The sequence below is a fragment of the Bison bison genome, unplaced genomic scaffold (assembly GCF_000754665.1).
Source record: "Bison bison bison isolate TAMUID 2011002044 unplaced genomic scaffold, Bison_UMD1.0 scf7180017864353, whole genome shotgun sequence".
NCBI classification, from domain to species: domain Eukaryota; kingdom Metazoa; phylum Chordata; class Mammalia; order Artiodactyla; family Bovidae; genus Bison; species Bison bison.
In genome coordinates this window covers 5014636-5039008 of record NW_011494925.1, presented here as the reverse complement: position 1 = coordinate 5039008, position 24373 = coordinate 5014636, and the positions used below count along the sequence as shown (strand labels likewise).

The window sequence follows — 24373 nt, the reverse complement described above, 5'->3', positions numbered from 1 at the left end:
CCCTGTGCATCTTCCTCCACAGACGCAGGGGGGAGGAGCAGGAGCGGGAAAGAGGCGGGTGGGAGGGGCGCCCACATCTGCTGAGACGCCAGAGCCAGGAAGACAGGTTGTCACCCTGTGTGATGGTGGGGCCACAGACCCCAGACCTGGCAAGCCCCAGAGAAGGAGCAGGCGTGCCTGACAGGCGGCTCCGGAAAGCCGGTCCAGGAAGGTGGGCAGGGTGGCCGCGGAGGCCAGGGACAGGGGGCTCAGAGGCGCTGGGCCCTGGGCAGACGCCGGGCTGCAGGCTATGTGGGAGGCACTGTCGTCAAGCCCCCGGGGGTTAATGGAACCTCCACTCCAGGCTGCAGGGGGTCGGAGGGGTGCCGCCCCCAGAGAGAGGGGAACCGTGTTTCAGGCGTGGTCACCATGCGCACTGCACAGAGAACCCCCTCGCCTCGGTGGCTCCTCAAAGCAACACCCCCATCCCCAGGAAGGCGGTGTGGGCCCAACCCCCTGGAGGCACATGTTCTCTGCAGCCCTTGGGCCTCAGGTGGTTCAGACTCAGCCAGGAGGAAGCCGGGGCTGGCCCTAAATGCCTTCCTGGGGCAAGGGTGTGGGGGCTGAGGTACACAGTCACCCTGTGGCAGGGATGTGGGGGTCAGACAAGGACCCCCTTGCGCCCTAAGCCCTGAAGCCGTCTGGAGCCCCGCCCTTGCCTCCGTCGGTCACATCACCATAAGAAAGCAGACACACTCCACCGCGACAGGCAGAGACTTTGCCAGAAATCCCAGACTCAGCACAGAATGTGGGGGGTAAGAGGCCAGCGCTTCGGTGTTCAGGGGATAAATAGAAACCTTCAACAGAGTGTTTGGTTTTTCTCTTTTGCTGGAACAAAGGCAGCAGGCCTGCCCTCCACATCTTCATGATAGATGTGCTCTGCCCACGTGTACAAGTGGGACGGACATGCATGTCTCACACCCGCAGGGCTGTCACCCCCGGGCTCTGCAGACACAGCCCTGGGGCCGGGCGCCGGGGCCTCCAGTGACAGGCCTCCGTCTTTGCGATCTCTTCACTATGTCTCCCCCCGGCACGTCAAATTCTTCACTATTTCAGGAAAGAGATTAGATCAAATTTTAAAAAACCCAAAGGTTTATTGACTTTTCTTTATTCCCTTAAAAAACAATATAGCAACTACTTTCTGGACTAAAAAAAAAAAAAAGAGGTTATGTTTATTGGAGAGGAAAAGGCACCAGCCATGGGAAAGGGCTGAAACGCCTGGTGGCACTAAATGGTTTTCAGATACAAGAAAGGGCCGTGAAAGAAGCTTGGAGGAGACAGAGCTGCCCGCTGGAGCCACGCTGGGAACCGTGGTGCCAGGCCCAACAGCTCAGCACCGAAACCTCCCCCATCCTCCTCCCGAGGCTCAGAAACTCAGCTGGTGAGCGATGTCAGGCTGACATCCTACACCCAGACCTTCCGGAACATTCCATCTTCTGTCTGTCTCTCTGCACAAACTCTGCAGGAAGGGTGAGAAAGCCCCACTGGCTGTTTGTCAAGAAACAAGCAGGCTCAGCGCCTTGGAGGCCCTTCCAGAATGGGGCTCCCACGAGGAGCCCTTCGATTCCAGGAGATGCATCACTACTTAGTTCCACCCCAGCCTGACTCGAGGGCTGACCTGAAGGTGGCAGGGAGCCCACGTCCACGCAGGAGATGACGTTGGAGGACCCAGGATGAATCGGAAAAGCAGAGGCTCCAAGGGAGGAACAAGGAGCAGATGCACATACAGCGGGGAAGACGGCTCCGTGGGGGATACGGGGCCTCCTCCTCCCGGCTCCCCATCGGGTCTCCCGGGCCCGCACAGCCGGACCTCCGAAAGCCGCATCATCCAGAGGTCATGTGGACTAAGGAGGCGGAAAGGTGCCCGGAGCGGGCAGCAGGGAGCCGTGCCTGACCGGGCCCCGTCCCACCTGCACCTGGAGATGCAGGCAGAGCCAGGGACGCCCTGCTCCCATGCCTGGCAGCTGCTCTTACCGCCTTCCTTAAGCCCCTGCCTGCCCCTCGCAGCCCCTGGGGACCCGGTCCTCATGAGCCTGCAGAGGCCACTGTGGGGCCACCCGCCTGAGGGGTAGAGGAGCACCCAGAGGTCTGTCCAGAGCCGCCCTCCCCGCTCTGAACCTGCACCAACCGTCCCAGGGGCTGGGGCTCGCCGCGTTGGGCTCCTGGCGCCTGGAGAAGCACGGAGTGTGCGTGCGTGGAAGCACATGCTGAGGGTCTGCTCTCTCCCTCCACCTGCGGTGTCTGCGCTGAGCCTCCTTCCCCAACCACTGGCAGCAGCGTCAGAAACAACCGTCTGTCCTGCCAACACCCCGGGACCCCGGGCTGATGGAGGGAAACGGGAGCACCACCCTGTGCCGGTAAACCGGGCATCATGGGTGCAGCAGACACCCCCACCCCGCCCCCGGGGCCCCACAGCCCAGCTCTGGCTGCAGCCCCTGCGCTCCTGCCCTCAGGCCTCAGCATCTCAACCGGAGAGTCAGAGTCGGGGACTGCGAGCGTCTCTGTGGGGACGGACCCATGGCCATTTCCTCCTGTCTCAGGGCCCTTTCGCAACCACGTGAACAGCACAGCCCCTTCCAGCCCCAAGGCAGATGCTCGGGAGCTACTCCGCATGCCTGAGGCATATACGACCTTGTTCTGCTCCGGGGACAGACCTCCGTCTGTCAGCCCCCAGCCCCAGGCATTGGGCTCACACGGAAAGCCTTCCAGACACTTCCCTCGTACTCTGTCTCCAGGTTTTCTGAATTGATTTCTTCCTCATTTCCAAGGAAATGGCTCGGACCAGAGTTGGGTAGTCTTGACAGGCCCTGACGGTCTGGCTGTGGGGACCCAGAGCAGATCAGGCTCCCTGGGGGCCACGCTGATGTGGGGCAGGCCGTCTGGGTCTCTGGGGACTGGCCTCTCAAGGGGTCGGGCCGGGGTCGTGCCTGGGGTCTATTCTGCCCTCCCCACCCAGAGGGGCTACCTCACAGCACAGCCGCCCAGGGGCCCGTGGCCTTCAGTTGCAGGAAAGCCCATTGCAACTTGGCTTTTCCTCCCAAAAATAAGCCTTCCAGATTCTGCATCCCTCACACCACCCGCTGCCACTCTGCGTAAGGAGACAACTGAGTTCTAAGCCAAGGAAAGGTGCCCTGGGAGACTGGTTTGTGCAGCTACCAAGGCGTTAGCTGGATGTTTACACTGGGAAGTCATGTGCATACTATAGACACACTGAGGTCTTCCAAAATGGGAGCAAAGAAAAGTCGGAGCAGTTAATGCCAACTTCCAGCCCTGCCTCCTGCAGACAGGAGACAAGGAAGCTTGCATGCCCACGTTCAGAAGCGTCGCTTTCAGCACCAGCCCGCCGCCCTATTTGAGAAGCAGCGCTGAGCCCCTCCTCTGGAGACCGTGAGCCCGGGCGTCTGGCCATGAGCTCCCCAGCGCTGCCCGAGACGGGAATGAGGTCTGGCTCCCAGGACAGTGAGGGTGGCCCGGGTATGGCAGAGGGACCCTCCTGGAGGCTCCTGGGCAGGAGGGCCCCGGGCAGCTGCACATCAGGCGGTATGAGACGGTGGAGCTACGGGTAGAAATCACAACCGTGGGCAACGTCCTCGTGGACCTGACGGCAGCTCCCAGCTCTGGCCGGGACCCCCTACACAGCCTCCTCCTCCCCCTGCTGGTCCACTCCCCAGGGTGAGAGCTGAGGCCAGCCTTGAAGGCCTCCACCTGAGGCTAAGCCCCTACCAGAAGCCAGGCAGCCACTGCGTGTTCACAGAACCAACGGACACATAGGCTGTGACGTGTGACACCGACTTCCCTCCAGGGTGACCTCACACCCACAGCCTGGAGATTTGGTTCCCTCCTTGCCCGGAGGCCTCTAATCCAGTCCTTGCATGGCCATCGATGGAGGCAAAGAATTGATCCAGAAGAGGCCGGGAGCTTTGATTCGCTCGTTTCAGGCGAAACATCGCAGAGGGAAACAGGCTGATGTGCCCTCCCCCACCCCACCCCCCACTGCCTTCAGCTTCACAACTTGCTGAGAGTAGAAACTCCAGCTTGGAAGCCAGGCCCTCCTATCTCGGCCCAAGCGACAGTCCCTCTGGGCAGAATATGAGACAGCTCCCCACAAACACAGACCACCCGCTGGCCTTCCCACTTGCTAACGGCCAGGAAAAAACATGTCATGGGCCACCTAAAATCTCCACCTAAACGAAAGCTCTGCCTGTGCTCCTCCTGTAACTGAGAAAAGCCCACTGCTGACACAGCACGGCTTTCTCTAAAGAAAGAGAGTCCACTGCTTTAATTAAACTCCGTCGAGTTGATGATTCAGGAGCAAACATATTCTTAAACTTGCTGAGGGTGAAAACTCAAGGGAGGACTGCAAGGATCATTCAGACTAACAAGAATTCTCTCCCCAGATTGCACAATCGAAATGCAGCGACCTTGCCAGAAAGTATCTAACGCTCTCCCCTGAGGCGAACCGGGGGGCTGGTTGACCAGAAGTGGAGCAATTGCTTCCTCTGAAAAACTTACATAAACAAGATCGGCCTCATTGTCCAGTGGTTTCTGGGAATGGCCAGAGCATCGCAGGGTCAGGGTGTTGGAGCAAAAACATGCCGTGGTCATTGGGGCCAGCTCTGAAAGGGGGCGCACTGCAGCTCCGACAGTTTCCAGCAGATGTGTTATCTCTTCTGCAGGCCTGTGATCTTCAGTTCACATGCTCTAGGAGATAATATTTTACCAGCAGCTAGCTCAGAGCCAGATGCCACAGGAGCACATAACTGCCATGACCCTGCCTTCCAAGGACGGGCCGAGAGACGGGACGGCCATGGGTTAGAGTCTTTCAGCACAAGATGTTCACAACACTGCTTTTTCGGAAAGTCCTTGAGGAGGACTTCCTTAAGTCCTTGACTCCCTGTGGTCACCAAAACGAGATTTCTGGGGGAGTTCCGTAAACCGTCCAAAGAAGCGTAAGGCAAGAGGAAAAGGGCAGGAAAAGAAGAGCCCTTCCATAGTGACTACATTTCCTGGTTCTCAAATATAAAGACAACAATGTGGAGGAAGCACTTTTGGCTTTCTTAACACTTTCCCAAGACGCAACTCTCTCACTGCTCCCAAGCCTCACTCTGTTGTTCTGCCTTATCGTCGGCAGTTCAGGAAGACACCCACACTGTTGGAGCCCGTGGCTCCGAGCAGGTGAAAGAGATGACCCGCTGGATCTGGGCTTCCTAGGGTGCCACAAAGCCAAAGGCTTTTATTGTGGAAAAATCAAAATGCAAATTGCAGCTTGAAAACAGCAAAAGGCAAATGCCTTCACTCTCCGGACCACTGGTGGAACCATCTATGAAGGTGTGTATTCTTACCGCCGCTCTGTGAGTGCAAGCGGAATTCTACTGCGTTCAACCTGTAAACTGAAACACCAAGGTGTGTGTGTGTGTGTGTTGCACGGCTGCTTCGTTGGGTGCTTTTCACCCCCTCACACAACCCCTTCGAGTAGCCACGTCCACACTTGTAAAACAAGGTGAAAACAACCATGCGTCCACCCCATAAAACACGGAGGAACGGCTTTCCTTGCTCCTCTTTTATATCAGCCTGGGGACACAGAGGGCTGCATGCATAGCTAGAACTCACAGGATCGACTTGACTAAGAAAGTGCCAGAAAGAAAAGGGTCCTGCTTTTAGCCTCTGGACGACCATCTGGACGCAGCCGAGGCTGATCCACAGAGAGGTCACGTTGGGCTGCGTCCTTCTGACACAGCGCTTCCACCTGTCCCTGAGCGAGGCGGGCTGCAGGACGCGGGCCTCGGTCACCTCAAGGTCCCCATCACAGGGTTAGCTGCTTGCTGACGGGCCAGACCCGGGGCAGCTCTGAGGCACCCATCGCAACAGACCCGCAGGTGGTGGGTGAGGCACCCTGGCATGAGGGCACCCACACTCATGACCTCCATGAAAATGCTCGATTTCAAGTTTTAAAAAGGGCAACTGTTTCCAAACAGCAGCTCCACAAAGAGCTCACGTCCCTCCCCACAACGCGGAAAAGATGGAGCAGGTGTCAGCAACGCTCGTCACCCACGCACGTTGTGACTGAAGGACCGAGTTCCCCACCGCCAGCGCACAGTGACACAGAGTGCAAGAGCAGGAGCCCGAGTGCCTCTCGCTACCTCCTGTGACCTGAGGGAAGCCGGGGCTCTGTGAGGGCCAGAAACGTGCTCCCCGTAACACACCGCAGGGCAGAGCCTTGCGCTCCGAAGTACCAGGTAGAGCGCGGGTCCTCTAGAGGCCCGTCTCTCCTGTGTGACATCTCCAAGCTGTGAGTCTGCATCTGGGCAGTCCTCAGATGCCTGTCTGCCTGGCGTTTACCACTACTCTCCAGGCCCCTCCTCGGCACCCACCCAGTGAGTGTCATCCATCCGGAGAAAAGGCCAGCAAACTGAAGCCTGGGCAGAGAGAGGGGAGGGAGCCAGGCTCTAGGGTCCAACTGTCCTCAGGATTGACTGGTGTGATTGCGTCTAGGGTGCAGAGCTCAAGCAGGGTGGATGCAGAGGGGAGACATGTCCAAGACCCAGGATTCACTCAAATTTCCGCCACTGGCATTCTAATGGTGGATCCAGGTTGTTGTTCTTGCTGTTCAGTCACTCAGTCATGTCCAATTCTTTGTGACCCCATGGACTGCAGCACGCCAGGCTTCCCTGTCCTTCACCGTCTCCTGGAATTTGTTCAAACTCATATACACTGAGTTGATGATGCCATCCAACCATCTCATTCTCTGTCGTCCCCTTCTCCTCCTGCCCTCAATCTTTCCCAGCATCAGGGTCTTTTCCAGTGAGTCAGCTCTTTGCATCAGGTGGCCAAAATACTGGAGCTTCAGCTTTAGCATCAGTCCTTCCAATGAGTATTCAGGGTTGATTTCTTTTAGAATTGACTGGTTTGGTCTCCTTGACGTCCAAGGGACTCTCAAGAGTCTTCTTCAGCACCACAATTTGAAAGAATCAATTCCTCAGGAAAGATTTTAAATTCTTCTTGCAGACAAGAACTAAATCAAGCTCTAGGACTCTATTTTCCCCTGAGCACAAACCCCAGACACAGTGGGTGTTCATTTTTCCAAGCTGCAGCATTTTCTTCTGAGGGAACAATTCCATCCCTTCGTATCTAATCAAATCCAAATGCAAATGATGACGCAGACAAATGCCTCGACCCTATTTTCATAAAATAGCCGTCAGAGTCGAGGGAATGAATCTTTACCCAATCGGATGACCATTGATCTTCACTGTGTCGGGCGAAAACTAATCTCCTGTTATTACTTCCAAGTTTGAGCAAATTGGAAAATAGTTAAAAATCCTTCATGGTGTCTGGAGATGGGACTGGCACGCCAAGTGCACGAGCTCCCCCTGCTGGTGAAGCACACGTTATCACAAGTGGGGGGGAAATTAATCATAATTTTTCAAACAGGCTCAGGGAAGAAGCAATTTATGTCAAACATTAATGACCGGTTGTCCTTTACCCCATGGCTTTCCTTCCACAGTATTTAGATTTTTAGCATAACGTTATTTTATTTGCCACCAGGAAGTTGTTGTTTTAATTGTTACGTCAAGAAAGAGTGACACGTCAGGGGCCTGTAACCCTCCGCGTGCTTGATCACGTGCCAAGGCCCTGCAGGACTCACATCTTGCCCTGTACAGAAGGCCAGGTCTGCCCGTGGTTCACCAGCATGTGAACAAAGCACAGCCCCAAGGGGCAGGGTTTCTTCTACAAACTTCTCTACTTTATTTGAAATCCCTGTGTAATAAGTGCTATTTTTCTGAACTGAAGCTTTCGTTTTTAAAGAACTGGACTAATTTTCTAACTTCGCTTCCCAAATATTCAGCTCTATGTACTTTGGAGAGAATGTGTTGACGTCCTAACCTCACGTATAGAGCAGTGTGGTGTGGGGTGGGGGTCCCCACCTCCGGCCCTTTTTCCTTTTCTGATCTCTCAGGGTCGGGGGTGACTGCCGCTTGCCCCTCCTCACCTCCTCCGCCCTGGCCCGGCTCTTATTTTACAGCAGGACCGCCCTTCAGGTTCCTTCTTTGCCTTTCCATCGCCTGCAAACTGATCAGGATCAGTTCAGTTCAGTCACTCAGTCGTGTCCGACTCTTTTCAAGCCCATGGACTGCAGCAGGCCAGGCCTCCCTGTCTATCATCGACTTCCAGAGTTTACTCAAACCCATGTCCATTGAGTCAGTGATGCCATGCAACCATCTCACCCTCTGTCGTCCCCTTCTCCTCCCGCCTTCGATCTTTCCCAGCATCGGGGTCTTTTCCAAGGAGTTAGCTCTTCGCATCAGGAAGCAGGATAGATGCAGACAAAGTGATGCCAGTCCTGGCAAATAATTCAAAGTGTGAGCGGCTCTGGCTTTTCTGTGCTTTCTGAGCAGAGAGGAGGAGCGTTCACCCCTCGGGGAGTGACTAACCAGTCCTGAGTCAGGAGCCAAGTCCAGGGCTCTCCTGAGGGGGAAACGTGTGCGTCACAAGCTCGGAGGCAGAGGCTGGGGTCCCCAGGGTGGGGACAGAGATGGGGTCAGGGGACCGCCTGAGGATGTGGGGGCGTCAGCAGCCAGGCCGCACCCCCACATCCCTGAGCGGCTGTGAGGCTGCGGGGCCCCCTGGGCACCCGGACGGCCCTGCCATCTACCCTCCTCCCCGGCTTCCCGTCCCCTCCTCCCTGGCCTCCCATCCCCCTGCAGGACAGAACAGACCCCCTTGTTTACAGCGAGGCATGAGGAAAGCAGTATCTGCTCCCCGCAAATTGTGAAATGTAACAAGCCAAACCATGCTGCCTTTAAAGCACGCCTCCAGGACTGCCAGGGGCTCCTGCCCTGCCTGGGTGACAAGGGCTGGCACTGCTCTGACCGCGCACTGACCGCCGATGGCACAGACCACCGGTGGCCTGGCCGGAACCTCCCCACCCGGCGCCCCCGGGCTGGATGTGAGCCCCTTTCCCCAGTACCGTCGGGCCCTCAGTGCAGCCGCGGGGTCTCGGCTGTCCAGCTCACGCAGAGTCAGGGGTGCACTTCAGGACGCGGGGGAAGCAGGCTGGGCTGCACCCTCAGAGCCGCCGGCACTGCAGGGCCTGAGCCCAGCCAGGGTGGGAATAACCGTGCGTCCGCCAGGGGGGCGATGAGTGAACAGAACGCGGTTTACATGGGCCCCAGGGATGGCATTTGAGCAGGAAGGAAGTTCGGACGCAAGCTGTGCATGGCAGAAAGGAGCCAGTCCCCAAAAAACAAGCACTGCGTGATCCCACTGGTCAGGGGTCCCTGACGTGGCCAATCACAGGGGGCATAGGGTGGGGCTTTCCAGGAGGCCAGGACCAGTGATGGGACCCAGTATCTGCTGGGTGCAGTGTTGGTTTGGGAAGATGGGAAAGGTCTGGAGCTGGATGCTCTGATGGACACACAACATCATAAATGTACTTAATGACACCAAAATGTGCTATTAAAAATGGCAAAATGGTAGGTTTCATGTTAGGTCAGTTCAGTTCAGTTGCTCAGTCGTGTCCAACTCTTTGCGACCCCATGAACCGCAGCATGTCAGGCCTCCCTGTCCATCACCAACTCCTGGAGTCCACCCAAACCCATGTCCATTGAGTTGGTGATGCCATCCAACCATCTCATCCTCTGTCGTCCCCTTCTCCTCCTGCCCTCAATCTTTCCCAGCATCAGGGTCTTTTCAAATGAGTCAGCTCTTCACATCAGGTGGCCAAAGTACTGGAGTTTCAGCTTCAACATATCAGTCCTTCCAATGAACACCCAGGACTGATCTCCTCTAGGATGGACTGGTTGGATCTCCTTGCAGTCCAAGGGACTCTCAAGAGTCTTCTCCAACACCACAGTTCAAAAGCATCAATTCTTCGGTGCTCAGCTTTCTTTATAGTCCAGCTCTCACATCCATACATGACTACTGGAAAAACCATAGCCTTGACTAGATGGACCTTTGTTGGCAAAGTAATGTCTCTGCTTTTTAATATGCTATCTAGGTTGGTTATAACTTTCCTTCCAAGGAGCAAGCGTCTTTTAATTTCATGGCTGCAATCACCATCTGCAGTGATTTTGGAGCCCAGAAAAATAAAGTCTCTCACTGTTTCCATTGTTTCCCCATCTATTTTCCATGAAGTGGTGGGACCACACACAGTGAGACTGGCTTGTGTATGGTGTGCAGGTCTGTGAATTCTCACACGCACATGGCTGCCACCACCATAGGGACACATCGCCCCCAAACCTCCCTTCCAGTTCACACCACACCCTCCCTCCCCACCCCAACCTCTGCCAAGCCCTGCTCCCGTCCCTCTCCCCGTAGTGCAGTCTTTTGACGACTATCATGTGTGTGTGAGATCACACAGTATGAAGCCTTTTGGAGCGTCTTCTTTCACCGAGCCCAGTGCCTTGGAGATGCCTCTGAGTTGTCAAGTGTATGAAAGTCTGCTCCTTCCTACTGCTGTGCAGTGCGGCGTCACATGGACACACTAGTCTGTTTATCACTTCACTCAGTGAGGGACATTTGCCTCATTTACAGAGCTAGTGATTATGAATTGAGCTGCTATAAACATTCATGGCCGAGTTTTGTGTGATTGTAAGTTGTAAGATTTAAATTACTTGCATCAAAAGAGCAGAGATGAATACATTAATTATAAAAATCACTTCCAAAAACATGTAATTTTTCTTTTATCATTCAAAGCAGGAAGTGGGATTGCTGAGTCATATGGTAAGTGCATGGTTAACTTTATTAGAGACTCAAACTGTGTTACAGAGTGAGGATACCATTTTGCATTCCCACCAGCAATGCGTGTGAGGTCCAGTTGCTTCACATCCTAGCCAACACCTAGTATTGTCAGTATTCTTTACTGCAGCCATTCTAATAGGGGAAAGTGGTGTCTCTGGGTGGCTTTGACTTACGTCTCACTAATGGCTAATGATGCTGGGCATCTCTTCATGTGCTTGCTTGCCTTCTGCTCATCGTTTGCAATGACGTGTTTAGTCACCTATTTTGTCCAATTTTTAAACTTGGTTGATTGTTTTTTTTACCATTGATTGTTTAGAGTTCTTTACATATTGTGGTTTCACGTCCCACATCATATATGTGATTGCAAATGTTTTCTCAGTATGTAGCTTCTTTCCATTCTCTTAAAAGTGACCTTTGCAAAAGTTGTAAATATTGATTGGGTCCAATTTATCAGTTTTGTTTCTTTTATGGATCACGCTTTCAGTGTCAGGTCAGTAAACTTACTGACTACCCTCATGGCACGGAGGTCTTCTTCTCCTAGGTACTCATTATAAAAATCACCAAAATACACGCTCTGTTTCTTTCAGCATTAGAAGCTGATGTGTGTGGTTTAGGCGTGAAACATTGTTATTGTCCACACAACACTTCATTAACTACATCACAGCATGAATAAGTTTAATAATATCAGATCTGCATGATACTCCTGAACATTTATTTAAAACCTTTTCATAAAGTTTAAGAAACTTTCTTAGTTTAGTCACAGAATGGGCCAATCGAAGTACACAATGTTTCTGGGATGAAAATTCCAACACATCCTGCAGAAAAATGGTGTATAAACACCAAAGTAAGCATGCATTCATTAGCTCAGTCATGTCCAACTCTCTGCAACAGCATGGACTAAAGCCCACCAGGTTCCTCTGTCCATGGAATTCTCCAGGCAAGAATACTGGAGTGGACTGCCATTTCTTACCCCAAAATAAGCATTAGTTGTGCAAAAATCTGAGCTGTTTTCATCATTTTGGGCCATTAAGGTGCTATTTCAGAGAAGGCAATGGCACCCCACTCCAGTACTCTTGCCTGGAAAATCCCATGGACGGAGGAGCCTGGTAGGCTGCAGTCCATGGGGTCGCTAAGAGTCGGACACGACTGAGCGACTTCACTTTCACTTTTCACTTTCATGCATTGGAGAAGAAAATGGCAACCCACTCCAGTGTTCTTGCCTGGAGAATCCCAGGGACAGGTGAGCATGGTGGGCTGACGTCTATGGGGTTGCACAGAGTCAGACACGACTGAAGTGACTTAGCAGTAGCAGCAAGGTGCTATTTAACAAATAACTTCACTTGCCAGATACACTGGATATTTAGACACAAAGATATTTTTGTGTCTAAACACAAAAGATACTTTTCTTGACATGAGTAACTTAAGGAAGATCCCCTGGAGGAGGGCACAGCAATCTACCCCAGTATTCTTGCCTGGAGAATCTCATGAACAGAGGGCCCTGGCGGGCTACAGTCCACGGGGTCACAGAGAGTCGGACACGACTGAAGTGACTCAGAACATATGCACAAGTAACTTAAACAGTTTCCTAGCTCATCTGTTTTCTTTTTTACTTCTTGGTTTCACATTTTCCTTCACTGGAGAAGAATGTGTAGGGTTGGCCTGCAGTGACGGAATCTGATTGGCCCTGGGTGACAGACAACACAACCCAGGGAGAAGCAGATTATTTGGCAGCACCCACAGAGAGGATGAGTTAGAGTCAGGAGGGCAAAGTGTTTCAGCACTTCCTGAAATGCTCCAGCTCGCCCCTGTGGCCAGCGTCTTCAACTCAAATGTCCACTGCATCGGCCTCCACCCACGCCATCATGCCCATGTGCTTGAGTGCTGAGTTGCTCAGTCATGTCCAGCTCTCTGCAACCCCATGGACTGTAGCCTGTCAGGCTCCTCCTCTGTCCATGGGATTCTCCAGGCAAGGATACTGGAGTGGGTTGCCATTTCCTTCTCCAGGGGAACTTCCCGACCCAGGGATCAAACCTGAGTCCCTGACATCTTCTGCACTGGTAGGCAGGTTCTTCACCATGAGCACCACCTGGAATAACACAAATCCCTGGGCTTCCTGTGCGGGGAACCTGAATACCATGAAGTTCCGGCCCCATGCGGGGAGGGAGGCTCAGCACTGACCCCCAGGCCTGGCTCCATCCTCCGAGGGAGGCTGTGACTGAGCTGCACAGGAAACAGGTCACTTGCTGAGCCTGCCCGAGAGAAACTGAGAACTGCAGCTGGCAGAACGCATGGCCGGGGCATTGGGGAGGTGGGGTCTGGGCACAGTGGGGAGAGGCAGGGGGAGCAGGGAGCTTGGGCCCCTGCAGGACCCGCAGAAGGAGGGACTTAGAACCTGAGGGGCCAGCAGGGCGCAGAGTCACAGAAGGAGGACTGGAGGGCCTGTGGACACCTCGTTCAAAAGACAGAGAGGGACTGGACAGCTCAAAGCCAAGACAAGTTCTCAGAAAGTGGAGAAAACTTGGATGTGCTGTGTGGTGTAAGCTCTCAGCTGCTCCTCCTGCTCCCCGGGCTGCAGAGAAGGGTCCAGTTTGTGAGCAGACGCAGGGGCTGGCCGGGGGGTGGAGGGGGGAGTGGACAGGAGGCACAGAGCATCCTCTCTTTGCAAATGAATCTGGGCGGGAAAGTGCGGGGCCCCGGCAGGGCTGCCCCAGTCTCGGCTTTGCTGTCAATGTGGGGCAGAGACAAATGCAAGGACTATTTTAAAGAAAAGCCTATAAGGGTTGTGAACAGACCCAAAGCGGGAAATAGGGCAGAGAGAGAGCCCAGGATGACTGCAGGGCTTCCGACCTGGTGGATGGGGTGGGAGCACATCTGCAGAGAGTCACAGACACTGATGGTGACGCGTGTGGGAACACGCCCCTGTAACTAGTGCCAGTGACGCCAATGACAACCCAGACAGGAGCATGAGTCCCAGCAGCAACACTGAGCCCAGTAAACGCACTGAACTCCCGAGAAGCACACTCTAGACTTGCTGACAACAGCACCTTGTGAGCAAGAAGGGTCCTTCTGAACCACGCCCCGAGCTGGGGATGGAGGAGGCGTTCGCGAGGCTGCGGCTCACTGTCCCGGTGGCTTGCAGGAGGTCCCCGTGAAGATCTCCTCTGACCTTCCAGACGTCTCCCCCTGTCTCTCAGGATGGACACCACGCAGCCAGAACCACCCACTATGGCTCCCTGCCCCAGAAGGCGCAGCACGGCCGGCCCCAAGACGAAAACCCCGTAGTGCACTTCTTCAAGAACATCGTGAGTGTTGGCGTGGGGGTGGGGAGTGGAGGGGTGCAGGGCGAGGGTGGGGGAGCGGAGGGGTGAGGGGTGCCTGGCCATGCCCCCACCCAGGAGAGCCTAAGTGTGTCCCCAGGTGACACAGCTCTAATCCAGGGGGGAGAGATCTGAGTATATCCCCAGGTGACTCTAAGCTCTGATCCACAAGGGGTCTGAGCACATCCCCAGGTGACAGATCTAATCTATTGGGGGGGGGGGTCTGAGAATATCCCAATGGGACACAGCTATAACCCTCTGGAGGGTGGTAGATTGGCTCACCAGTTGTAACAAATGACCACACAGAAGGCAGGGGGTGGGCTGTGCAGAGGATGGTAGGTCATGACAATGCTCTGCAATTATTGTGCAATTTTTCTAGAAACCTAGAACTGGCTCTAAAAAAAAATAAAGTCTTAAAAACAAAGCAAAAGCACAGGCTCTAGTTATAGACCTCCTTTTTCAGGATGATGAGGGCTTTAGGGACCACACACCTGAGGGCTCTCCTTCTGAGGCTCCTCGTATTTGGGGCCCTTGACTGCCGACCCCAGAGAGGTCTCTGTGACACTCGCCGTCTCCATCAAGGGCTCGCCTCGCAGAGTGCAGAGCCCTGGGCGTGTTTCACATCCTCCCAAACACTTTCAGAGTGTTCTGGACGATCTGGGTGCCGCTGGGTGCTTTCAGGTCCTCAAATCCTGTGTTTCTCCCTCACCTGGGACAGAACAGGGTCGCAGGGCAGAGATCGAGTAGGTGGTTTCTCATACCATTGGTGCCAGACCCTCCCAGCAAGCAGCTCCGTCTAGCTGGGAACTGGACACGAGCTGGGTGAATACAGGGGTGACAGGTGACCACAGGAGGCCCTCTCGAGGCGGTCAGGGCCGCTGTGAAGCAGGCACCACGCCCCAGCCCACCATTCTGCTGTGTCTTTGCAGGTGACACCCCGCACACCTCCTCCCTCGCAAGGAAAGGTAAGGGCCCTGAAGGCACCGAGCCGCCATCGCTTCACCCGCCTGGGACCCCTGAATGGGCCAGACAGCAGGCTGGACTCGGCGCTCCCTCATTTCCCCCCAAGACGTTTTGCCACGTGGAACCCGCGTAGAACTAGAACGGGCTGAGAAACGCTTGTCCCAGGCAGAGAGCACTCCCCTCCCCTCCCTGCCTGGATCGGAAGTCCTCCTTCGGGGCGGCTCCGGGCAGCTGTGGCCACGCGCAGGGATGCGCCGAGTCTGACAAAACCGATTTCCTGCCTCAGCTCAGTGCTGTTCTGTGTCTCCTGCTGGATGAAAGAGCGCCGTGCCTGCACTGATCCCTGTGTCACTTTCTCTTTCTCTTCCTCACGCAGGGGCGAGGACTGTCCCTCAGCAGATTTAGCTGGGTAGGTGCCGCGCGCCCCGCCCTCCCCTCCCCTCCCCTGTCCTCTCCGGCCCGGAGGCTCGCACGTCCACGTTCCTTCCATCCTCCCGGCTTGTGCCCCGCTGCTTCCCCCACAGCAGGCCCTTCCTCCTAGCTCCAGCGCTCCTGTTTCCTCGCCCCGGGGCCCACGCACCGAGGGGCTCGTAGGAGACTCTGCTGGACTCTCCCCAGGAAAGGAGGACCCCCGTCTTTGAGAAAGTTCCTGACTTCCTTCCAAAACAGCGGAGGAGGAAGTCCAGTCCCTGCAGTCGGCCTGCGCATGTGTCCAAAGACCTAACTCCACCCCGCCAGATGTTGACATTCTGTTGAGAAACGGTGATTCTAACAACACAAAAGGATGCTGAGTTCAGTTACTCAGTTTATAACAACCTAAGTGATCCAAAAGATTTTGGTTTGGGTTTTGATTTAGCAATAACTAAAGCTTAGATACCAAGCCATCCAGAAAAACCTTTTTAGGAATTTCTGAGAACTAAGTGTCCATGAAAATCTTAAAGGGCTGACTTGTTCAGCTTCTAGTAAAATTTGGTGTCTACACCAACTTCTAATGCTGATCTGTATTTTAACTAAATTACCTTCTAGTAAAGGCTTCCCTGGTGGCTCAGTGGTAAAGAACCTGGCTGCCAGTGCAGGAGCCATAGGAGACTGAGGTTGGATCCCTGGGTCTGGAATATCCCCTGGGGGAGGGCGTGGCAACCCACTCCAGTATTCTTGCCTGGAGAACCCCATGGACAGAGGAGCCTGGTGGGCTACCATCCATGGGGTCTCAGAGAGTTGGACACGACTAAGCAACCAAACAGCAGTATTTACCAGTAAATATTAGATACAGTCTTGATCAAATTTCCAGAATAAATAGAGGCCCACTAACCTCTAGGCCAGGAACTGTGTCTGTCTTGGAAACAGAAACACATTCTCCAACGTCCTTGGAGACACAAGATCTCTCTAGCGCAGAGCCTGCATCTCACTGATGCACAGTCAGTAGGCAACACAGAAATGAATGCATGAATTTAGAGAGAAAGAAAGAAGAAAGGGAAGAGGGAGGAAGAAAGAAGGAAGGAAGGAAAGAGAAAAGGGAAGAGCGGGGAGGAGGGCGGGGAAGGAAGGAGGAGGGACTGCTTCACATTGATGTTTGGCAGAAACCAACACAATACTGTAAAGCAATTATCCTTCAATAAAAAGTAAGTACATTTTTAAAAAAGAAGGAAGGAGGGAGGGAGGCATCCGCCCTCAGAGAAAAGGCAGAGGAAGCTTCTGGGAACCGCTCCGACACATGATTACTGCAGAGTGAACTGAGAGGTTGCTGGGACATTCATACAGATACACGTGAGCCTTTTTCTGATCTGATGAATTTGCAAAGAGTGCCGATGATGTAGAGAACTGACGCGGGCCAGCGGCCACAGCCAATTAATGACGGACTTCTTGTGCCAGCAGGAGAAAAAGGTGACACTGAAGAATGAAACCCACTTCTGACTCAGATATCCTACTTCATTAACTACTCGACCTGCCTCTTAACTTTCTAGGTGTGGTGGACCAGGGCAGAGCCGCTGACGACTGAGAGTGATGGCGGGGGGGGGGAGACCTTTTTTCTTCCCGTCGTTTAAGGCCCCTCCAACCCAGCAGCTAATAGAATGCCTTTGCATGCCTCTCCATGTCTCCGTTTTTGTTCCCACTAACCCGTTAATTTTCTCTTTTTTCCAAAGCAAAATTCTGCTCTGTGTTCCGTGAGCCGGTCTGTTGGTTTCCGAGATCCGCATGACTGTCTTCATTTGGAGATCCTGAAAATTTCACTAGTTTTCTAAACTACGTTGTATGTTTTTCTGGCAAATTCTAGGTTGTCCAAAGATAAAAGTGACCAAAAATTTGAAAGGAGAAAAATTAAGCAGATTATCAATCTGAAAACCAATCCTTGAATTTTATTCTCAGAAGCATTTTATTCTGGAGAAAATCAACAGAGTCAGAGCATGACAGGCTCGCATGGGACAGCACAGCTTTCTCCCTTGCTGGTCTATCCTTCAGCACAGCTCTCTTTAACTGTCCTTGGCCCCTGCGACCGTGACCAAGGGAGTGTGTCCGTGGAAACTGTGGGATGCGAGGGCAGCAGTAGGCGCCCCTCGTGCGTAGTCCCCGAGACTCAATGCACTTGACACCCCTTGAAACCAGATTTTCACGTGAAAGTGGATGCCTCGTTCTGAGTGGCCAGCATCTATTCCCAGCATCTGTTTCTGGCTGAAAGTGAAGGAACCCGCAGAAGTAGCGCTGGGGTGGGGTGGGGGGAGGGTGGGGGCCTAGACAGGTGGCCCTGGTCCAGCTTCAGTCCAAACATGAGGGAGCTGGCCTGCAAGATCCGTGAAGCTCCTGGAGCCCACCTCCAGCACCCCTGAACCAGAGGGATGGACTCCACGCTTCCCGAGCTCCCTCCAGCCCCACAACACCGTCCTGACACCGAAAAGGACCACAGGCTAAGGCCAAGGGCTCTAGAGCTCGATCAGAGACGGTTTTACTTCATTTGTAGAATTCTCAGGAGAGGCCCAGGCAGAAAGAGTCCCGCTTCTTGTTGGCAAAATGTGAAGTGAGATCCCAGAGCCTGTCCGTTGCATGAGATCTGTGCAAGGGACATGCACCCCACGGCGCTAATTTTCATCATGTCTGAGCCCCAGAGTCCCCCTTCCTTCTCGTGCTCACAGTGCAAGGTCCCTTTGAAACTAGAGCTTATATGAATGCAAACTGGCCCCAGAGACACACGCCTTTACATTTCAGTAACTGTGTGTCATTGCTACCTGCGGGAAGCCAGCTTTCTCCATCCTCCCTGAAGTGAGAGGGGTCCCCCCAGAGAAGCTGGAGGCAGAGGTGGGGGCTCCTCAGGCAGCCCCCTCAGCAAGCTTCAGAGTTCAGAGCAACAAGCTCCAGTCTCAGAGCAGGTTGTCCATCATCTCCATGTTACAGAAGAGGAAACTGAAGCTCAGAGAGCTTCCGACAGTTGCCCAAGGTCACACAGCCAGGGAGCGGGTTTGCTGAGACCCACCCCAGTTGCCGGTCCTGGGATGGTGCCCAGGTGCACAGCTGGGGGACACGGCTTCCCAGCCCACTTCCCCCCCTCCCTCTATGATCACCAACTCACAGCCCAGAGCCCCTGGAAGAATCCTGGTCCATCCACACTCAGGGCACCCACAGCGCAGCCAGGGGAGCTGGTTCTGGCCTGCAAGAGCCCTCTCCAAGCTGGAGAGTTAGGAATTGTGTCTTTGCCCTTTAAAAACAGATGAGCCCCCAATTCCCCAAGTGTGAAGTCTGCTGAGCCCTGGGGGAGCTGGCATGAAGGGTCTGTGCCAACGGCCAGAACAGCCTGGGGCTGGGCGTTGTCTCCTGGGCTCCCGTCAGGGGCGCAGCCTCACCCACCCTTCTCCAGCACAGTCCAGGCACCCCTTCCCCCAAGGTGTGCAGACAAAGACTCTGGAGAGTGTGTGTGACTCTGGCTGATCCACCCTGGGACCCGCTCAGCCAGGAGAAGGGCAGATACTGCCACAGGGAAGGTCCCACCCCCCGCCGGAGGCGCTGGGCGCCCAGTGTGTGGCCGAGCAGCTGCTGAGGCCAGATGGATGTGGACCAGGGCAGGGCCGCGGGCCGTAGGCACAGACCTCGAGCCTCACCCTCTCTTGCAGGGGGCTGAGGGCCAGAAGCCAGGATTCGGCTATGGAGGCAGAGCGTCTGACTACAAATCGGCTCACAAGGGACTCAAGGGGCACGACGCCCAGGGCACGCTTTCCAAAATCTTCAAGCTGGTAACGTAACTTCTCCACATGGGAGGTGCTGGGAGGGGCCCGGGGACAAGTCTAGGTCGGTCTGGGGATGCCAGTCTCCAGACCCTCCACCCACTGCTTCTCAGGAGTTGCTCCTGCACATCCCAGCCCTTCGAGGCGGGCGTTTCTGCAGAGCTCACTTGAGCAGGTGCTGCACCAGGTGCCAGGCCAGGGTTCCTCGGGGAGCTTGAGGACAAGAGAGGTCGTGCTGGACCCCGAGAGGTTCAGGGGCCTGGAGGGCACCAACCCGTCTGGAAGGTCAGGTGGCCTCCCGGCTGGGGCAGCAGCACCTTGGTCCCTGAGGGCGATGAGAGGGACCTGGGGACCTCAGGCATCTGTCTTGCTGATTCACACTGGAGCCACACGCCCAGGTCCTCAGGCCTCCCTGAGGCTTCGTCTCTCCTCTGTGAGACGGGGGGATGTGTGGGGAGCTGCTCTGACAGGAGGGGTACCGTGCCACCTGCCCGGCTCCCTGCCCAGACCCCCTTGAAACAGCTGGCATCGCCAGTGACACGTCAGCCCTGCTCAGAAACCTGAGATCTCAGTAGGGGCTCTGATGGGGGACAAGGCATAGCCCCCCCCAGGCCTGAGCCGGATGGAGGAGGGAAGGGAAGGTTCTGGACTCAGGAGGGGCAGACCCCAGGCAGTAACCCCTCATACCAGGCCCCTCAGGCTCCTTCCTCCCAAAGCTGCAAGCAGGCAGAGCTGTCCTGGGGTGAGAGGGGTGGGTGCCCAGGTCCAGAGGCCAAGCTTACCTGTGAGGAGATGGAACACCCTGGAGACAGAGGCCCTAGAGCCAGGACGCCCAAGGGCTGGTCCAGGCTCTAGTCTCCTGAGACAGAGCAGACACGGCTGCCCCAGTGGGCAGGGCCCAGATGCCCGGACAGGCCTCGAGAAGGTGGAAAAGGGCAGCAGGCTTAGAGCTGGAGGGGCTCGGGAGCTGAGATGAGCCTGTGGAGCCACAGCAAGCCTCTTGAGCAGCTGGGACCATTTCCACAAAGATTCGAGGCTTGCGGGGGTGCCTTTCATCCCTGATAATGGAACAACATTTGCACGGCAGCCTGGCAGGAAGGAACAAACGTCACCAAATCTCGGTCCCACTGGTTTTCTCATTAGAGCATCAGCCCAGCCGCCACTTTCACTGACTCTTGACCCAAATGAGGCCATGACTTACCTGCTGCCGTCCAGCTACAACTGCAGTCCTGACTCTTACAAGGGTCCGGTCAACTCCCCTTCCAGCTGAAAGAAGTGTCATGAGGAAGACAGACACCAGTGAGGAAAGACAGAGGCCATGTGCTACAGCAGGAGCAGCGTGTAAAGACGTGGCGCTCACGGTGCCCCCAGGGCCACGGGACCGTCCTGCAGCCTCGGGCATCACGGTGCTGGCATTGCTGCCATGCTCTCACCCCATGTGGCAGCTTCTTCTGCCCGTGCCCCAGGCCAGCGGCCCCCCGGGGGAGACCTTCGTTTCCACGGACTCCTGTCCCAGGTGTCTGTGGTCTCTGATGAGACCAGGAGTGTCTCCCGAGGCTCACCTGCTGGCTTATGGCAGGTCACAGTGTGATTTCACCCGAGAAGGTCCTGCGGTCTGTGGCAAGGCTGTGTCACCAGGAGACCAACAGCCCCATGCGCCCCGTCCAAGGGCTCAGTCCCCACCAGCAAAGCGTGATGGCTCCTCAACCCCAATCACCTCTGACCTGCAGAAGTGTGCTTCCTGCTGAGCTCGTTGAAACATCGAGATTTTACAATTTACGGTGAAATGGTTTGGTCAGGAACACAGAGACTCGTGGGTTAGTCACCTCACTTTAATTCTGCATCAAGTCCCGTGTGTGTGTGCCACGTCCAGTGGTCGCGATACACAGACGGCCAGGACAGACACAGCGACCTAGGCTCTGAAAGGTGCTGGACTCTGAAGGGTGATGAGAAGCAGGACTCAGCTTTGAGGAGACTCAGTCTCTTCAGGAAGACATTTAAATACATGAAGTGAGTGGTGAGTGACCCATTGCTAAGCTGGCTGGTGTCAGATTCAATGTGGGTAGGACTCAGTCTTCAAAATGTTGATCCTGAGGCAGATCTGATAAGGAGATAAATACTATCTCAAATGTCCAAGAAACAGAGAGCCTTACAATATTCGTGTCTTGATTCTGAAATGAGACAGCGATGACACATATCCTGGCGGGGCTCTGGGTCTAAATCCAGAGCTGCAGTGTTTCTATCAGGTCACCTGCAGTGTCCAGACCATTTCTGAGTCCCCAAGACTTCCAGACCAGAGCGACCAAGGGCAAAACCCAGATGTCTGCAGGTGGGACGATGCCCGTCCTCATCAGAGTTTCTAACACCAGCTCCCCTCTGCTGGCTGACTTTGGGGAAATGACTCAACCTCTCTGAGGAGCTTCGGCTCCTTCAACTAGCAAACAGGGATGCTAAGAACACCCACCCCCCTAGGCTGGCTTGCTTGTTCACAAGATGAAACAGATGTCAGAGATTTAGATCACAGTAGATAATAAATTGTAGGCACAGTAATCAAAAAGAAAAGCCATAAATCTGCCGTCTTTTATTCAAAAGTTGCCCTCAGTGGTGTCTCATGTAAGCTGTTCAGCAAACAGCGTAGGAGGGGGACTAAGCCGTCTCAGGGCAGAGGTGCTTGGTCAGATGGAGCAGCGATCTGCTCTTGTGCATGACTAAATCCCACTTTCCAGGAGACCCTAAGGTTAATCTCTCTGAAATTCAGGACAAGGAGGGGCCAGTGCTGCCTGGCTCAGGGCTACTCCAGGAGCGGCTCTGAGGACCAAGTACCCAAAGCCCAGCCAGACTTACCTGGGACTAGACCTAGGTCCCTGCTGAAGGGCTTGGCCCTGAGGCTGGGGAACAAACCCCCTTTCCTGCAGGAGGAGTTATCTCTGAATGATGCCCGACACCTCCAGAGGCTAGAATTCCACAGACTTCCCCACACGTGAAAATAAAATGCCTCTAGTGAATCAGCAGTGGAGGAATGTTTTGGGGGAAAGCAAAATTGCAAGAAATCAGAGCCATCATCTTTCTGTGGACCGAGTTAGCTATAAGACCTGGGGCCTTGTGCTTCCATTGCCTAATCTCTGGGTCACGTGGGTGATGCAAGACATGGATGAGGCCCGTCTGTCATCAGATCAATAGCATATTTCATGTTCATCTTTCTTTCCGGGGGCTCACAGTCTCAAGGGGATCTTTAAGAGATCAAGTTTTCATTCATAACCTACGAGAAAAGGAAAAACCAACAAGAGACTAAAATTTGAATAAGAATTCAAATGCAAAAAAAAAAAAGCACCTTCCTCCAAGTTCATCTAAGTAACACCTGGGGTGACAGTTGCCTTCTCGAGCCAATGCCTGGACAAGCTCCCTTGTCTCCATCATCCCCACCCACTGTCTCCGCCTCCAACACTGCCAGCTCTTCTGCAAATTGTATTTGTCCAGAAAACATGTCAACTCTTGTTTTTTGAAGACCCTGAGGTCAGAGTTTGTAGACGGCTCATCTGGGAGGCTGGTTTCCTTGGTGATGCAGGAGAGGGCTCGCAGGTGGGGCAGAGGCTGCTCCCTGGTGAACCGAGTGGGTCTGCGCTCTCGGCATCTCAGCCTCACGCAGATGAGCCCATCCCGGGCATTGTTCATGGACCACTGCCCGCGGTCCCTGGGAATCTCTAGTCTAAATGTCAGGGGAGTGTGTAATTTCCTCGGTTCTGTCTCCTCACAACAAAAAATTGAAGCTATGGACATTAAAGCCTTCAGAGCATCACAGCTCTCAGACAGTGTTACAGTGCCATGTTACAGCTCAGTTTTATTTAGAAAGTAAAGGAAAATACATCCTCGAGGTGTGAGGGCATGCCGACCCAGAAGATGCGAAGAGAAGAGAGAGCGCGCGTGCACTGGAGAGAGACCCCTGGCCCTTTGGCTCCTCTTCTTATATGTCTTTTCCTCCCCCCGGGCCTGCTCTGTAAACTGGGCCAGCCAGGAGTGCTGTTTGTTTTACCTGAGGTCCTCACTCCAGTCCTCAGACCTTCCTTTGTTCTATTTTTGCGGGCTTTTCCCTTCCTTGTCTTTTAGCCACTGCCATCTGGACTCCTTTTTCCTATTCTAACTACCTAACGTTCCCCCCTCAAGAGATGGGAGGCCAAATTCTTTGGCAATGGGGGGTTGAGGTCTTTCTGGCTACTTCCTGCTGAGCAGGGACAGCAGGGTAATTGGGCCTCCCATCTCTTGAGGGGGGAATGTTAGGAGAAAACAAGCCCTCCTTTGAGACATAACAATGTATCAGTTGAGTTTTACACCCCCAGAAACGCATGGTTCCCAGAGCAGCACCCACACGCCCTGTCCTGTTTGCCCTGTGGTGCTTGGATGTGCAGTGAGATAAAGGATGCTGTGAGCCGCGGACTTAGAGACCAGCCCCATGCAGCTTCATTCCTAGAGACAGACCCAGAAGAGAGAGGCCCTGCACCTGGTGACCACTGACCACAGGGCCCTGGCTCTCCCAACTCTCTCTTTCTTTTTCTCAGGGAGGACGAGACAGCCGTTCCGGGTCCCCGATGGCAAGACGCTGAAGCCCAGCTCCCCTCCCAGAACCCCGCCCCCAGCTTCTTAATACAACCGCCTCGACGCTAACCATTGTCTAAATTCCCAAGTGCAGCAGGCATCCCCCCACCCTGCCCACATGCGCGTCCTGCAGGCTCCTGGCCAGCGGCTCAATGGAGAAGACGGTGCAGCTGTCAGCTCACCCTTGAAGATCAGCGAGGTCCCTGAGGGTCCAGGGTGGGCGACCCTCCACGCCCACCTTCTGCCCTGGGACGGCCTTGGACGCGGCCCTGGGGACCCTGCCGCCGGGCCCCCATGCAGAGTGTGGAGACCGGCCTGTGGCTCTGAGCTTCCTTTGGTTTCTTTCCCGCCTCCTCTCACCTCTTAAAGCACTTCCTTTCCTAACCGATCACAGTGGAGCGGCTTCGCGGCGGGAGCTTTGGTACGTGGCAGGCGGGCGGGCAGCTGGGAGTGTCCCGTGTGGTGGCCGCGGCTCACACCCCGGAGGAGCCGGATCGGCGCGTGCGGAGAAGGGAC

The 24373-nt window shown here is 54.7% G+C and overlaps 1 protein-coding gene across 4 annotated transcripts in view; it reads left to right on the top strand.

Annotated features, from left to right (window-relative positions):
- The window catches only part of MBP (myelin basic protein), an 82186-nt gene extending 57813 nt beyond the window's left edge, over positions 1-24373 (top strand). For 3 of the 4 annotated variants that reach the window (XM_010855062.1, XM_010855059.1, XM_010855060.1), the window contains 5 exons: positions 13971-14078; positions 15023-15058; positions 15433-15465; positions 19157-19276; positions 23821-24373. In XM_010855062.1, coding sequence (XP_010853364.1) covers positions 13971-14078; positions 15023-15058; positions 15433-15465; positions 19157-19276; positions 23821-23865 — 342 coding nt within the window. In that variant the 3' untranslated portion in view covers positions 23866-24373. The remainder of the gene's footprint in view (positions 1-13970; positions 14079-15022; positions 15059-15432; positions 15466-19156; positions 19277-23820) is intronic. The other variant, XM_010855061.1, reaches the window with a different exon arrangement.